At 43.9% G+C, this 17,486-nt stretch overlaps 1 protein-coding gene across 2 annotated transcripts in view; it reads right to left on the reverse strand.

Moving 5' to 3' along the window:
- nlgn3a (neuroligin 3a) overlaps window positions 1-17,486 on the reverse strand; it is a 152,133-nt gene that overhangs the window by 43,032 nt on the left and 91,615 nt on the right. For both annotated transcript variants that reach the window (XM_049586098.1, XM_049586097.1), the window contains one exon: window positions 8,602-8,787. In XM_049586098.1, coding sequence (XP_049442055.1) covers window positions 8,602-8,787 — 186 coding nt within the window. The remainder of the gene's footprint in view (window positions 1-8,601; window positions 8,788-17,486) is intronic.

Consider the following 17,486-nt stretch of genomic DNA (forward strand, 5'->3'; position numbering starts at 1 on the left):
GGCATCCCCCTGGTTTAATTATCGCTCTTGTCAATCGAGGTGGAAGAATACGGCACCTGACAAGGCGCGTCCCCATTCTCTCATCTCGCATAGGCCTTTTTCACACCCTGAGATGCACAGACACTCCTCAGCAAACAGCCAAATCAAACCTCGAGATGGAGGCATTCTGTTGCCCCAAACACCCAGGTAACTTTACAGTGTCGAGTCGCTGAATGCCTTTGACATCTCAGAAATAGGGTCTATTCAACTTCGACAATTGTCCCTGGTTTTTCTCAAGCACGAGGCATTTGCACAACAATGGTGCTGAATCGTGTATGAATAACATCCCAGGGATGCGGTTACGCAGCTATCTTTCCCGGTGACTCCTATTCACATCCCGGCTCTTGCAGGGTGCTTTTATTTGATGCTTAAACTCCACAGGAGATGGATGGCTGCTACAGGATGCCTGTGCCCACAGAAATGAAGTCGACACCGATGGATCGCACCTCCAGATGTGTACAGTGGGAGAGCGCAGCACTGGGGCATTATGGCGTGGGGGTGTGTAAGCCTTTCCACAAGAAGAACCTCCCATGGGTCTCGTTTCAGATAGGAAAACCACGTTATTTCCAAAGGTCATAGCCAGATGTAACATTACAGTTAAAGCAGTGATGTAGTGTAACACACACACACTCTTCATCTATATGGGCTGCTGGCCTCATTCCCCACTCTGTAAGATGGGGTAATTTGGAGCAGCGTTTAGCCTTAGATTACCTGTCGATATTTCAAGATACAGCGCTGAATGAGTACACAAGTTCTCAAAGCTCAACACATCCTGACGATTCCCAGCAGCCTCGCTGCAACAGTGTTTGTATTGTTCCCTCCGAGGACGACTACGAGTCGGCATGTACATGGTGAATGATTGTCAGAGCAGAGGTTAGGTGCTCATGGCAACGCAGGCTTTGAATCCCACAACGGTAGCACTGTATCAGCAAGATTGACAGAGGCAGATTGATTCCAGGTTCAATAAACATCGTTGTCAGTCTTATTTCCTTCCTGTATAGGTCCACGAGGTAAATACATGCCAGAAACAGCAGTCATTTACACTGATTTGTTCACTCTGTTCCCTAACCTTCTATGTGATAGGAGCAGTCACTCACTATGCCAATAAACCCCTAAATATTAAAAGAATACTTCATTCTGCAAAATGTGAATGTGTGTATCAATTACTAACTGCGCTGACTTTGTGGAGGAAACTGTGTATTTCCCCACACGACTCTATGGTGAACGGAGAATCCAAAGACGTCATTGGGGACCACATTTAACAACAGCAAAACTACATCAAAACTTCAGTTTACAAATTCTCACACAACTCCAGCAGCGTAATCCAAGTCTCATTTATCCAGTCATATGCTCAGTACTTTTCAAACACATGCATTTTCACAACTCGGCCATGCGTGAGATTGTTTGTACCGATGTGTTTTTAATCAGAATGTTTTTGCAAAGACACATATGTTAGGGAAGTACTGAGCACACAATTGGACAAATGAGTCTTGGATTATACTGCATGAGTTGTGTGAGAGTTTGTAAATCGGTGTTTTGATATGGTTTTGCCGTTGTTAAATGTGGGCCCCATTTACTTTGACTCACGAAGAATGTTCGCCTTTCTCTATCCTCCATTTACCATGGAGGCATGCAAAAAAAAAAAAAAGTCTTCTTCACAAATTCAAGGTAACACAATGAGTAATTGATATACTGATATACAAATGGTCATTTTGCAACTTAAGTATCTTATCTTACTATATAATGACAAAAACTCTGTCTGTCTGTGTGTCTGTGTCTCTGTTCCACATTTTTCTCCTCACTGACTTGGTCAATCCATGTGAAATTTGGCACAGTGGTAGAGGGTCATGGGAGGATACGAATGAAGCAATATTACATCAAATGGCCAAAGGGGGCGCTATAGCAACTGACTGAATTTGAAATGTGAAACTGTACATGGGCAACTGTGCACTCAGTGGTTATGGACTAGTTAAATATAATGATCAAAATAGTGAAGAGTAATGCAGCAATCCATGTCAGATGTAGTGTATAATAACGTGTGGCACATATTTAGGGCTGCAACTGATTATTATTTTAATCATAGATTAATGTGTCAATTATTTCCTTGGTTAATAAATAAATCATTTGATCCATCAAATAGCAGAAAATGAAACTTACTTAAAAAGACACCCGCACAGTTTCCCAAAGCCAAAGATGACAAATTCATATTGCATGTTTTGACAGACCAACAGACAGCAAGATATTAGATTTACTATTGTAGAAGAAAAACAGTAAATATTCACATTTGTTGCTCTGGAACCTTTGAAACGTTGGCATTTTATTAGTTGACTAAGTGATTTATTGACTAATTGTGCATATTTGGACATGTCAGCTCAACGCATTTACTGTAAACATCAAAAGTAGCACTAATATGCTACTAATAAAACTAACATATACAGAACTTGGGCGGCATGGTGGTGCAGTGGTTACCATTGTCGCTTCACAGCACTAGGGTCTCTGGTTCAAACCCTGGGGGTGGGGAGCCCTTCTGTGTGGAGTTTGCATGTTCTCCCTGTGTCAGTTAGGTTATTGGGTGACCTTAAATTGCCTGTAGCCTCCTGAGACCCTGTGTCCTCATATAAGGACATTATATTTTGGGTTTACTGGACCTTATATGTTATTCTGCTTAACTTAGGCCTCTCGTCCTTGTTCATGGACACATTTGTGCCATGTAATGGTAGTAAGACCACAATGCACTAATCCATGAAAAACAAGATGGCAGCCATCTCTGCCAAGTCAGTCTGCAGCTGATTCCGACACAAAATTGGGCAAGGTATAAATCCTGATTAAATTCTATGGTTGAGACTTGTTTATTTATGCTTCATGACATTTCTAGTTTGATATGCCACACAAATTTGACCAATTTTAGCAACACTAACAAGCTGAGACGCTGTTAATTAGAAAGTACTCATTTGCAGACATTGGGAATTTTTCCATCAGCTCACTGAAGGACATTAGGACTTTATTATTGTCTCCTTTGAGGTTATTATGGCTTTATTGTTGTCTTATTTGAGGATATTGGGACTTTACTAATTTATTTATTATCACAGGGCAGCACGGTGGTGTGGTGGTTAGCACTGTCGCCTCACAGCAAGAGGGTTCCTGGTTCAATCCCAGAAGGGAGTCCTTCTGTGCGGGGTTTGCATGTTCTCCCCATGTCAGCGTGGGTTTTCTCCGGCTTCCTCCCACAGTCCAAAGACATGCAGGTTAATTGGTGACTCTAAATCAGCTGTAGGTGTGAATGTGAAAGGTTGTCTGTCTCTATGTGTCAGCCCTGTGATAGTATGGTGACCTGTCCAGAGTATACCTTGCCTCTTGCACAAAAATTGCTGGATGGATTTATTATCGCAGACAATCTTTAGTTTTTTATACTAATCAGGTCCGACTAATCTCAAACAGCTAGGAAAAATTGAAAATGCATACCAAACAAAGGTTCGGGTCTCAGGAGGGTAGGTGAGAATGTAAGTATGAATGGTTGTCTGTCTCTATGTGTCAGCCCTGTGATAGTCTGGCGACCTCTCCAGGGTGTACCCCGCCTCTTGCCCAATGTCAACTGGGATAGGCTCCAGCCCCCCCGCGACCCCTAACAGGATAAAGAATGAATGAAAGTAAAGCGGAGAGGACATAACTTAGTAAGGAGACTAAAGTTGTCACCTCCTGAATCAGCTCTATCTCGATACTGTTTGTGTGGCATTTTTACACAGACGTGTAAAACAAGTCAATGTGATGATGAGGCATCTGTTGAATTAATGAAGCAATTGATATAATTAACAGGAGAAAAAGACTCTATTGAAAGCATGATTTCATTAGGGGTCCTAAATCCATTATTATTATATTTTTATTACTTCAATTTATTTGTTACCTCTGTATCAGTAGCCTTTCTATATGAGGTATTTGTTTTGTTTGCACCACAGGGGAAGAAGTCTTGTTCCTCCACAGGGATGACAGTGGTGGTAAAGAGAAAAAGGTGTGTTAAAAGAAATAACAAAACTGTGATGAGTGTTGCTGGGTGTTTGAAACACTGACCACTACAGATGTTTAAAAAAAAAAGTCAGACCAGCACAAACTCAGTGATAAATGTTGCTGCATTTGTGATAAAACAAATCAAGCTAAATATTCAGTATTTATTAAATTAAGTCTCTATCAATCTAAAATTAAGATTAAACCTACTGATCCTCTAAAAAGTGCAGCAGGAGTATTGATGGGTCATTTTTAGTTTCAGTTATTAAAGCTTTTCTCTGGCAGCCATTTTGCCTTCTGATGATTCACCGACTGCACGTACTTGACCACACTTGATCATGAAGGACACGGCAGTTTGTGCCTCACTGTAATCATAACATCACACTCAAGTCACTCAAACAGAAGCTCGAGTTTCTCGGCCAATCAGCTGAAGGAAATTGTGCAGTAATACATCAATTCCTACGACTTCCAAGTCACATCCTTTCCAAGACTGCATGAATCATAAATTTCAGTCCAAAAATCCACAGCAAGTAGTTCACTATGAAGAGCCGCCATTAATAAAGTTAATATTTCAGATTTGATTTGAGAGAAATGTCCTGCCACACCATTTGATTTTTTTCACTCTCTCTGATCCACGATTTCTACACATCCCACGACACATTCCTTCACTTAATGACCTTCTATGCTATACTTCACACTAAATGGATTCAAAAACTTGTTACCCTTAGCTGAAAACCGAGTACCTGTCACACTGCCCTCTTAATACTCATGGTTCAAGGGGTTTCAGTGTTTGCCAGGTGGTGTCTTGCATTAAAAAACCTTGGTACTCATTGCACTGCTGTAATAAAACCCAAGCATTTAACATGCACATTTATGGTCCTCAATAACCCAGAAGTCTTAATAAAAATGAAAGCTGACATTGGCATGAAGGATCCTCCACACTAGCTGTCTTTAATGTCCAAGACGTTCCATTAAAAGGGGAGCACTTCCTCAGAAGCGGAGCTTTTATCCTGATTGCTTACAGGAAGAGAAGGGAAAAAAAGAAACCAAACGACCTTCAGCGACTCTACGACTAGCCCTTCCCTCATGTGTGCTCCGTGTAGAGACGTGCCCGCGTGCACATACGTGGACAGCTGGGACGCGCACACTGATGCAGACATATGTGCTTAGATGTACAGTATGTCTTCAGTAGGTTGTAGAGGAAGAAACAGAAACATCGACTGCACTAAGAGATATATGTACAGATACACACGTCTGAGTCATTGGCTACTTGGTATTCTGTTCATGTGCAGAGAAGCCATCTCGCTTTTTATATCGTAATGATTATTAGGAGATAGGGAAAAAGCCAAATCTGCATGTTCAATTAGTGCCTGTGCGATGCCAGATAGATAATACATGGGACTGGCTAATGTCCTTGCTTCTGAACTTCTTCAGCCGTTTTCTGTTTGAAGCCGGAGAAAAAGAAGATGGGGACAGAGATTTCCCTCTGTGGGAACACAACTGTTGAGCTACATTTAATAAGCTGGTCAAAAACACTCTCCTGCCGAGAGGGACTGCGCTTTTAATGACCATTCTGCTTCCAAAGTCTCAGATGTGCGGCTAGATTGCTTGCCACATAGCAGACAAGGCAGCCATCTTATTAATAGCAACACACCACACATGCTGCAGACTAGGGAGCAGAAACCCAGAGAGGGAGAAAGGGAGAGAGACACACGCTGGCACATAGAGAGAAAGCGTGTGTCCCCTTGCATGCTTTTACTGTCTGTGAAGGCAGGGAGACAGATGGGTGCAGTGAGGAGGAGATTAGATGGAGGAGGCAGGGCAGGGACCGGGGTCTAAAAAATCCAGCCCTCACGAGAGGACGGCCGGGCCAGCCTCAACGCCGGCCAGAAGGGGGGAGGTGATGGATGTACCCTGTGACTAGAGCCCTCGGCACGCCCACATGAAGACGCCACCAAGGCCAGGCCAGAGGAGCAGGCAATCAAAGAGAGAGGCCGGAGGGCTAGGATGATATAGGAGGATCCAGCTTATTAAATAGGCTTCAGGAGGAGCATGGAGCATCTGAAGTAAGTTGTCACTCTGCCACCAACAGGCATAAAAGGAGTCTCTGTTAGATGGAAAGTCTATGCACTGTAGGCAGTGATGACAGACTGTGTACAGTAAGAGTGGGAATACTGTCATTAAATACAGCGACACACCAGGGAGCTCCAGAACAGTGTGTCATCGCTGATTTACTTTTTCTTTTTGTACCTGGGCCTCGTTATCTTGCATCTGAGCAGCAGGTGAAGGAAAATGTTTGTGTGTGAGACACATGTGAATTCTATGCTATGTTATCGTATCCTGCTGTGTGCTCCTCCTAAATCCAAGCACGCTGCATTTAACGTGACGCCGCTGCCTTTATTTGGAGGCCGGAGAGTATGAATTTTTATTTGCAAATAAAAAGCCAAATCAGGAGATGAAGGTGGAACCACATGCATTGTTTACAATCTTGTTTCCCGACTTAATTTCCACTCAGAGTGCAAAGTAGGAAACTCAATATAAGGCGCTCGTCCTGGGTCTACTAACATGGATGGGAAATGATTACACAAACCCATTACCAGAAGCCACCTGAAACCAGGTGTGCTCATGCCACAGTGTATAATTCATTTGATTATAGATTTTTACATCAATTTTTGCTGCCATGCAGATCCAGACACTTTTGATTCCTTTCTTGTTTACCGCGTTGTCTTGGCAACAAGAGTATCCTAGCATTTTTCACCACAACAGTTGAGACTATACGAGAGGAGGAGGATGATGATGGGGAGGAGGGGTTGAGTACAGCAGAGGTAGAGAAAGCAGGTGCAAAAAGACATTTCTTCACTTGGATTTCCTGTCACATCCAGCAGCCCACTCCAGTCCTAAACTTTATATAATTACAACAATCTGTGCTCCGAGAGAGACTGTGTGAAATCTGATTGCCATTGGTAACATTCGCAGCAAGAGTCCTGGCGTGATAGAAGGCTTCCTGTTTCAATTTCCTAGGATCCCTCAAGTTTTACTGGCTCTTTTTTTTTCATCCCATCAGTGGGGCATACATTTCCATTCAGGGGAAAAAACAGACCCGGTAATATCCAATTTACTGGGAGGCAGAGGAGATGGTTTCACTGGCAGTATAATAACATGCTACATGGAGCGTAACATTATGGAGTATGAATAAAAAAAGGCATTTATGGTAAAAATTCAATCCAAAAGCAGTCATCATTCATCGGAGGAAATCAAGGCAATTAGTAACACTTTAATGCAAATTGGAGAACGCAAAACACATCACAAATCCCTGGCACTGTAATAGCGACCAAAGAAGAGCAGCAAAAATGACCTCTTTCAAATGCACGTCGGTCTACTAATCAAAAATCCAGGAACAGAGATTCTACTCTGCCTAGTGACAAGAAAAAGAAATGTGTGCGTGTGGTGGTTGGGCGTGTGCCACTTCATAGTTTCCTGACCACAATATTGCCTTAGAACAATCCTTTCTCTCATGCAAGAGTGATTTCTTTAATGTAATTCACTTGGATGTAATGTACAGTAAAAAGCCCCATGTTGCATTTCCAACCACGCGTGTCCAAAGCAGCACGTTTGCAGCTTGTTAACATGTTCACAAGCAGGCTGCGTGAGCGTGGCTGATTTTAAAGATCTCTCATTTGGTGTATTAACACCACATAAACAATGTAAAAAAACAACAACATAAACATTGCTACACCTCAATATCCTAATAGCCTGTCATGTACACAACACCGCCATCAATTAAATGCAAAAACAAACAGCCAGCTCTTTAAAACGCATGGACGAATATGTGACTGACTGTAATAACTCCAGGTTAAGGATGATACTGTGTCCTCTGCAGGGTGCATTTCATGGACAGAGCTCAAAGGATCAGTTCATTCGCATGAGCCAAAGCACCTCCTGCAAGAACTTACCTGTAAGCAGTAAGGCTCCATCTTAATTCAATGATGCATTAGAGGAGCATGAGTATGAGGGATGTTTATCGTGTGTCCAGGTTCAGCGCGCATGCTGCATTTAGTATTAAAGACATGGCCAGCACTGGCAGTAAATCATCATGAGGTAGCATTAAGGTAGCCAGCAGATAAACAACATTGCTTACAAACAGTGTGTGTGTGTGTGTGTGTGTGTGTGTGTGTGTGTCATTTAGCATGCCACTAAAAAGCTCTCCCTGGTACAACATGTCCCTTTTTATCTTGCGTACAAAGACACATTATACCGACATGTTTATTTCTGACACAGAGAGGGGTTCTAGCAGACCAGCAGAGGACGTCACATGTGGCTCCAAATCCGCCGTAGAGTTGCAATTTCCGGATGCTAATGAACATCACAATCATTTAAATGCAAACACCTGCTTCTTAAAGCATTCGTTACGGCTGTGCAGTACAGTAGAAATGCATTAGTCAATAACTCTCTACTCGCATCGCCAGTTTCTAATATCAAGCAGCCTACACACCAGCAGGCATGAGCTCCACAGCTGTATCACCCATCCCCCTCGCCACCCCCCTCCTCTCTGCTGTACTGTACCTTCAGAGTGGTGGGAGAGGGTGAGCAGACTGACGCAGGAAGCTCCGATCCCAGAACCGAACACAGTGATGCGGTTTGAGTCCCCTCCGAAGAAGCCGATGTTCTCGCTGATCCACCGTAAAGCCTGGATCTGGTCCAGGAGCCCGTAGTTCCCTTTAGCAGCCTGGTCACCGGTACTGAGGAAGCCTGTAACACACACACATATTAAGAGATTAAGAAGTCACCCAGCAACAGCTAATCACATTTGCACTTGAACAAATTGAAAAAGCAGCTTCTTTGTAACTTGTACATGCAATATGCCGCAGATATTTATTTTCCGTGTGCACCTGCAGTATAAAAGGTTACCCGCAGTGACTAACCCCACCCTGATTATGTCAGAGAAACCAGCACGCCGGGTGACAGCAGCGTTGAAATCATGACTTATTGGATGACACGGCTGTTGGTAAAATAGGAGTGCGTGTGACCACATGTCATCTGCACCTTATGGGAAATCAATGGCATGTCTCCCCGGGTGAGCACCTATCATCGGATATACTGAGCAGTCCTGATGAAATCCTTAGGAATCTACGAAAGCTCCACAGACGGAGAGAGAAAGACATGATAACAAGATTTACAATCATTTTGATGCTGCAAAACCCTCCATATGGACTGCAACCTCATTATATATCCTATCAGAGTTACCACCTTCCTCTGACATATTTCGATTCTCCCTCTCTCTCACTCCCAAGTCCCACATACTTTCACTCTAAACACTCACAACAGGCACTATCCGTGCACATTTCCCTCCGTGTCTGTGTAATCTGCTATATGATGTCTTGAGTCGGACAGGGAGTCTCTCCTGGGTACATCAGAGCTCGTGTTAACACACCACCCTCTCCCAGCTGCTCTCCAGGGCCTAAGCCCTGCTGAATGATGGGTAATCGAGAGTCGTGGGAGAAGATCAAAGGCAAGCAATCCCTGAAGTCCCCACGGTGGACTCAGTGTCCATCAAACCCCTGAACATGCATGCGAGGTGACAGCTGGGAGACGTGCGTGGAAACCGAGACCCCCCCTCTCTTTAGTGGCAACACTTCACAAGCGATAAATGTGTTGGTGGTGCCTCCAGTGATGGTCCTTCAGCATCACAGCGTTGTTTCTAACATCTATTTCATGGTCTATGCCTCCATATAATGATGAGCTCTGTGTTTAAGTCCTAAGGGGGAGGAAGGGAATAGTTTTGATATCAACAATTCGGAAAATAAATAAAAATATCTGTGTTTTTTTGACTCGGGTCAGCACAGCGAGGCCAACTTTAGATAAAGGCTGATTAGAAAGCAGCTGGTCCGGGTTCATGTATGTACAAAAAGCATGCATGTCCGCCAACCCCAATTTTCTCTCTTTGTGTGAAACAGAGACTACAGAGGGCACAGCCTCCTGCCCCACCCCCAACAGCACACACCCGCCTCGCCCGGAGTGCCTGTTGGCAGCAACAAAGAGGGTGGGCAGGGGAAAGGCCAGGCCTGATCATCGATAGGAGAGAGGCGGTGGCACAGGAAGCAAAGCAGGAGACAAATGGATCAACAGATGGTCTCCTTCAGACGCATCCCTGAGGATGACAGAGCAGCAGGGCACATGCAGAGAGAGAGTGAAAGAGACAGGCAGAGGAACAGAGACGGACACAGACGACAGAGACACAGAGAGAGCGAGGGAGAGGAGAAAGGAGGACTCCGGTTGAAGAGCTTTTCCTTTTCTTTTCCTCTTGCGACTCCTCCTCTCGTTCCGTCATAACTAAAGGACAACAGCTTTTACAACCCTCTCCCGGGTGCTGTGGAGAGAAAAAGGAGACGTGAATCTCCCAGAATAACCCTCATTTGCGAAGTGGCTCACACTACACCAAAGTGTACGTCAGATGGGTTCAGAAATGTCAGGAGACTGGCATGTAAAAAAGGGACTCTGTGCAACTGCTGGTCTAATTGAAAAGATGTAGCAAACATTATCCATTTGGAATTGTAATATGAGGCATTACTAAATGACAAAATGCAAATCATTAGAGTTGTATCCCCAGCTGGCACAATAAAGCACCGCTCAATCCTCTAGTCTTTTTGGTGATTTTTTTTTTGTTGTGTTTAGCCGTGTTGATTCTTCTGCATCTATAAATGAAGCTGGTCATTAAAATGTGGAGGTGGAATCCAATATCTTAGACAACAAGACATGCTGCAGGCACCGTTTAAAAATACATCTAATATAGCTGCTGGTTATGTTTTAATTGGAAAGGTGACAAAAAGTATTTTCTTTGGAAAGCAATTAAGATAGCAAAGTAATTGTTTTTATGCATGGTTATTTCTATTTTTACATTTATAGCAGACCGTTGACTTTATGCTTGTGCTCTGGACGTGTTTAGTGTTCAGGCTTTTTCTTTACATCCATCATCTATACACGACCTCTGGACTTTCAGTCTGCTTTGCCAGAACGAGGTACGGGAACTGACTCTTTAAAGAATGACACAAAGCACGTTCCCTTTGTTTCTCATATGAGCGATCTAAATTTCCGAACCTCTGTACTCACAGGGGATTGGGTTATAGATTTCCAGATCTAGCAGATGATCCCCGTCTCATCAGCACTGCGTGGGCTCTGGCTGCACATGAACCGTGATGTGCAGTGCACTATCTGTTCACAGCTCACTCCTACACAGGACCTTGGGATTCTGGGCTGCAGCTCAGTGCTTCTGAACTATTTGGTCAGGCTGGTTATGTGCTTGACTGCGCTACTCAACCTGACATTCAACTGAGATTTTTAATACACACTAGGTGCCGCTTTACAATAAGCATTTAATTATAAACAGTAATCACATCATATCCATCTTTGTTAGCTGCCTGAATTCAAATCGATATGCAAATTCTCTTTTAAATGATCTGACCAATTAGCTTGGGCACAAACAGTATACACAATTACAGTGTCCCCGTCAAGTTAATTCCACAAACATAAAATAATCATTAAATAGTAAGTAGTTCCAGTTGATCTGATACTTTGGAAGTAAAGTGCACACAAATCAATTTGTACTAATTTAATTTTCTCTGTGACATTATTAATCGTGCCTGTTGTGACTTCTAGAACAAACTGTAGATTAAAAGTGGGATTTTTTTTTTTCTCCGACTCAGTTTCAATAACTGAGGCGAAGCCCAAGCCGTACACCTCCAGGCTGAACAAAATGTGGTGTATGGTTTGCTTTTTCCTCTTAAAAAACAAGACATTGTTTTGTATAAGCTCAAACATTTCGTTTAGACAAAGGAAACGGGCACATCAAGAGAAGGAAAAATGCCCTGAAGTTGAACTACTCTGGAGGAAAAGAATTCATACAACTGATCTTTATTTAAGTCAACCCTTCTTGAATCATGCATGTCAAACACAAGATGAATTTCATAACGTCTTTTGAGAAACCTGGTTACATAAGTCACCAAAGGTCATGCCAACAAATAACACCTCTTATTGTCTCAGCGCTTGAAACAAAGACACTCAAAAATGGAATCCAACCTGTCAACATGTCAGCTGAAATAGACACGGAATTTGCATGAGACTTCCTTATTCACCACAAACAAACTGTATGAGATAATAACAGTGATTCTGCGCTCTTTCTCTACATGTTAGAACTGTAATTTGTCCTGACTGATTACATGATGTGTTTTTGTATCGTGTCTCAAAGCCGCTCTCCCTTGACAGTGATGTGGTGCACTTCTGCGGTATGAAGACCTGGTATTTTTCTCATTGTGGCAGCACAGAGTCAGAGATTCAGTCCTGATCTCAGCCGGAGTGGCAGCGGCGACCGCGGTCCGGCCCGTGGCCGGGTCAGGTCACACCTGTCACCTTGCATCGTCCATTCCGAACAAAACATTGTGTGTGTGTGTGTGTGTGTGTAGCGCGGCTCTCCCTTACGAGGAGCTGAGCTGCTCCTTGTCACCTGAACATGGCCAGAGGGTCAGTTAATGTATACAGCATGACAGCGTCCCTCTCTGCAGTGTTTGAGCTTCAGCCAACGTGCCGGAAGCAATACCTGAGCAGCAGAGACCAGGAGATCACCGCTCAAATCCAACACCTTTCCAATTCCACACACTTTCGCACACCAGCGACAATCATTGCATCACCTGAATACCAATGACAGAGAGTTTATTTTTCAAAAAAAAAAAAAAAAAAAAGCGCCAGTGCCGAGCATGATGCCACATAATGCATTTTTCCAGCCTGATCGGATTTTATCAATAAGCGTGCGCCACTATCTCAGTCGACACTGAGCGTCTCCTTTTCCTCCTGAGCCGTGGCAGTGATTTCCTTTAGCCATGCCTCTCAGTATTGATATTACTCTATTGATTATGATTTAAATGTCTGTTTCCTATACGGTGGGCTATAACTCAGAGTGTAGCGGAAAGAGGTGATGATAATGATCGCTCTGACCCCAGACATCTCTCTTAGCCCGGTCTCCCAGATAATGGAATGTGTGTAAAGTAATGGCGGAGGGTGAGAAGGGGGCGAGGAAGGGTGAGGGGGAGGGCAAAAGCTTGTTATTGAGCTGAAGAGTGAGCTTACACGGGGACAGATGGAGGGAACGGATAGGGAGGAGTAGAAGGAAAGAGAGGAGGAGGATGGGAATAACAGTGGTGACGTAACTGAGGGAAAGTTTTTTGGCTTTCTGCTGAATTCATTCTCGCTTTTACTTCGCCTTCTCCCCTGTTTCTTTCTCCCTCTCATCCTCTCCCTCTTTGGGGGTGCCGGCTAACAAGGCCGTCTGTGTCCAAACTCTCCTTTGGTACTCACCCACCCTCCCACCCCACTCCTGTCTCCCTCTTGCCCTCTCCCTCTATCGTTTCTCCCCCCTTCTCTTCTCTGGGGAAATAAAGGCCCACACAGTCGCAGCCTTGACAGCCTCCCCTAAGAATCCCCCACTACAAAAGAGCTCCAACTTCCCCCCAGCCAGGCCCGGGCTGAATGGGAGCCTCTGGGGTGTGGATGAGAAGCAGAGGAGGGAAGGGGGCCACCCTCCACACAACCACATAAAGGGCCTGTGTGTCGAGCTCGCGATGAGCAAGGGACATACCCAGTGGTCCATCCTCCACACAGGGAGTCATTCCCACAAGATTTTTCATCCTCTTTTTTTTTGAGGGGGGGGGTGAAGATTTCAGCACGCCGACAAGACTTGGAAAAAAAAGGAGCAGGGTGAAGGGAAGGGGGCAGGAGGGGGGCGTGGGGCTGAATGAAGGTGATTGCCACTTGGATCAGTGTACAGCTCCTGTTTACAGCTCGCTGCCCAATAGCATGGCTGGAGCAAAGTCTGATCTGAGAGCAGGAGAGTGGGAGAGATAGAGAAACAGAGGGAGAGAAAGAGAGAGAAGGGCAGGCAAGCACAAGAAAGCCTCTTTATGGTAGCCTGAACACTGAAGGCCATTTACCCAACACCACATCCTTGTTTCTGGTGCAAGAGAAAATAAAGACTTGAGGGAAGAAAAAAAAGCATACTTTTTGATTGTCACCTCTACAAATTACTAGTTCCATATGAATGAATCTGGCATGATAGTGGAATCAAACGAGAAAATGGTGAAAAAGAATTTATGCATGAGCCCGTGATTCCTGCTGGCCTCATCACGAATCAATAATTAAAGAAAATATCAGACCGCCTTGAATGGCAACAAAGTCATCCAATGTTTCCAGGGCCTGCCCCTCGACACTTGGCGAGTTCAAACTGCATGGTAACGCGCTCGCTAAACTGCAGGTCTTTGCTGAAAATGCGAACAGACCGATGACTAACAGAGACCTAAATGGTTCAGCTTGAATATTCATCTCAGTTGCACACAATGACACAGATAGATGCGGTGCATGCAGCGTGAACCAACACTGTGACTGCTCCGCACGCTGAAAAGGTGGTTGGATACTCGGATGCATGATGCTGAAGATACAGCATACTGTGCTGCTGTGTACAGACTGAGCCACTCAGATGGAAAATGTGGTTTGTGTGCAACAAAGCACTGGGAAAAAAAAAAACAAAAAAACAATGACAAAATGTCAAGAGGGAAAATCTGTGCCGCACAAACACCAAAGCTCATCTGACACATATCTGAGCCCCTAAAACCCAGATCTCTTACAGACAGACAAGGGCCTGTTACAGCAGACATGGATGAAAAACAGATACAGTAAGTTAGCGCTGGTGCTGCACGTGGCAGCTGTTGGTCGTCCTGCATGTGACTTCGGGGCTGCTTAATCTGATTGTGTGATGTGTCCCGGTGGTCAGGCGACACTATTCAAGGGCTCTGGTGAACAGCAGCCCTGGCAGCAACTACAAATGAGCAGTTTGCATATGTATGACCCCTGGCACCTGAACGCCACTCAATCAATCACACATCGGCTATAGCGGGTGTCGGCTTTCAGGGTTTTTTTCAATTTTTTTTTAATCCTCCCTCCCTCCCTCCCTCCCTCCCTCCCCTCACCATCTCTTCCTTTGCCTGAGCTCCCTGTCATGTTCGCTGTCTTCCTCGGCTCTCAGTGTCTCTCTCTGTTCTCCGTCTCTACCTCCATCTTTTTTTTACCCCCCCGCTACTTATCACCTTCTCTCTTCTCCGTATCTCTCCACATCTTTCCTTTCAGTGAATAGCACAGACAGTGGATTCTCAAAGACAGTGAAATGCTTTTACATTAAGGGGAGCTTTGCATCTCACAGCTGGTGCGGAGGCGGGCCTGCATGCTCCCACAGAGGGAGAGGGAAAGGCTGGTGTTGGAGAGTCACAACTGTGAGGTTAAGCAGTGCTTTGGTTCCACTTGGAAGAACATGCATCGTGGGGAGATGTTTCATAAACAATAATTTGCTTTTACTTGGGTCTGCTACTTGAAAAAAAATACATTCTTACAGTATACGCGCCATCCTTTGTTCGAGCAAAACAACACCGTGTGCAAGGTGCTCTGTCTGACTTTTGGCCCGTGGCTGCACAAGTTCAAAGGCATGGTGTGTGAAACATGACAGCAAGCCTGGATGATGTAATTTGAGGGCGTGGTGAGAAAGTTTAGTACCACCTAACTCCGGGAGGACAGTTGTGCAGCGATGCGCTATGATACCACAGAGGAGATCACAGCCTGGCTTATCAAAGCACATCAGCGGAGCAGAGGAGGACAGAAAGGTCATCATTTAGAGGATCTTCAAAGCCCAACTCCTCAGGTTAGAGTAGCAGTGATAGCTGGCCATAATGAGTTTAGTTTTGGTTGACCCTTCCTCACAGGAACGTGTGAAATAAGCCCAGGCAGCTCATTCTACAGCTTTTATTCCTGATACTGTAAATCCTGTCTTCTTATATTTGTTCATTTGTAAAACCCTGCCAAGTTTAGTTGTAAATCAACGACAGCAATTTAAATGAACATCTGTTTTCTTGAGGTTTAGCACGGTGGTGTGTACTGTGTGAGTGATGTTTTATTTGTCTTCGGAAGGGTATAATATTTTTGGCTACAAAAAGTGGTGCCGCTGCCAGTGGGGTTGTGTTCAGATTTAGAACTGGCTCCGATTTTACAAGAGGCAAGGATTTGTTAGGAAACAGGCTTTTTGATTCTGCTTATCACATACCGAAAGCAAAGTTTGGACCTGCTACGCTTTTAACCAGATCGTCGGTTACGCTCATGTCAATTATCGTGTGCAGTGTTTACAGTATGCCACAGCAACACAAGCACTAAAAAACCACCTGTAAAGGAAAGGTCTGATGATACTCTATATTTTTCTCATGTCAAGAGAGACTGAAACCAGCAAGAAATGATCAAACTGAAGTATAGGCTGTGCAGCTAAAGTCTAATATATCTTATTCCTCTGTGCCATAGAGCTCCACTGTCGTCTAAAAAACTATTAAAAACACATAAATCAGCCACAATGTTGCACTGGATGATTCATTATGATGAAAACTGACACTGTCATTTATTTTGAGCCAATCTCACATAAACTGTCCTGCTGCCATCAACAGCAGCACACCAAAAAGTCCCAAACATATACACTTTTTACCCCTGTGAAAGATTTACTAAAAGCTACAGTTCCCAGATACCATGAGAAATGATTTGGCCTTTTAAAAATTCTGGGTGCATACTGTATTCATGACCTGTTTTAAAAGATTTACATCTTCATTAGTGACAAACGGGCTCGGTGTTCGTGCCACAGACAGTGAAGTCAGTATTCAGAGACACCACAAACACATTGTTGGCTCTGGCCTTTTTGTGGGATTTGTTGACAGCCGCAAAAACATGGAATATTGTCCGCTCGAGCCTTTAAAGTTCTCAAAATAATGTTACAAAAGTATGTAATTGTTGCAGAGCAGAAACAATTACACGATCAACAGAAAAACAACATGCAATAGGGGTTTAAATCACCAGTTCCATCACGATACGATGTTATATCAATTCTTTGGATAATAACACGATACAACATACTGATACTACAAAGTCTGCCACAATACAATTTCAATTTGATGCAATTAAGAGGCCTGCGATCCATATGAGACGATATTATCTGCCAATTTAACACAATCACTTACAGAAGAAGCTGCCACCTCTTTCTTTTACACTTTTGGCCATGAAAGATAAAATTGAAAATTGTAACGGCTTAAGTGCAGTAAAGTTTACTTTAAACTGACTCCACCAACACATAAAACTGCACATGGGATAAGTTAACCTCAGCAGGGCTTTTTGTCAGAGAGACCTTTTCATTTTAACCCAAACCATGATCTTTTTCATAAAACTTCAGGAATATCTCGTTTAAAGCCCTGAAGGAAACAGCCATAAAATGGTAAATGGATGGACCTGCATTTGTATAGCGCCTTTCTAGTCATCTGACCACTCAAAGCGCTTTTTACACTACAAGTCACATTCACCCATTCAATTGGGGGGGCAACTGGGACGGG

The sequence above is a fragment of the Epinephelus fuscoguttatus genome, linkage group LG9 (assembly GCF_011397635.1).
Source record: "Epinephelus fuscoguttatus linkage group LG9, E.fuscoguttatus.final_Chr_v1".
NCBI lineage: Eukaryota > Metazoa > Chordata > Actinopteri > Perciformes > Serranidae > Epinephelus > Epinephelus fuscoguttatus.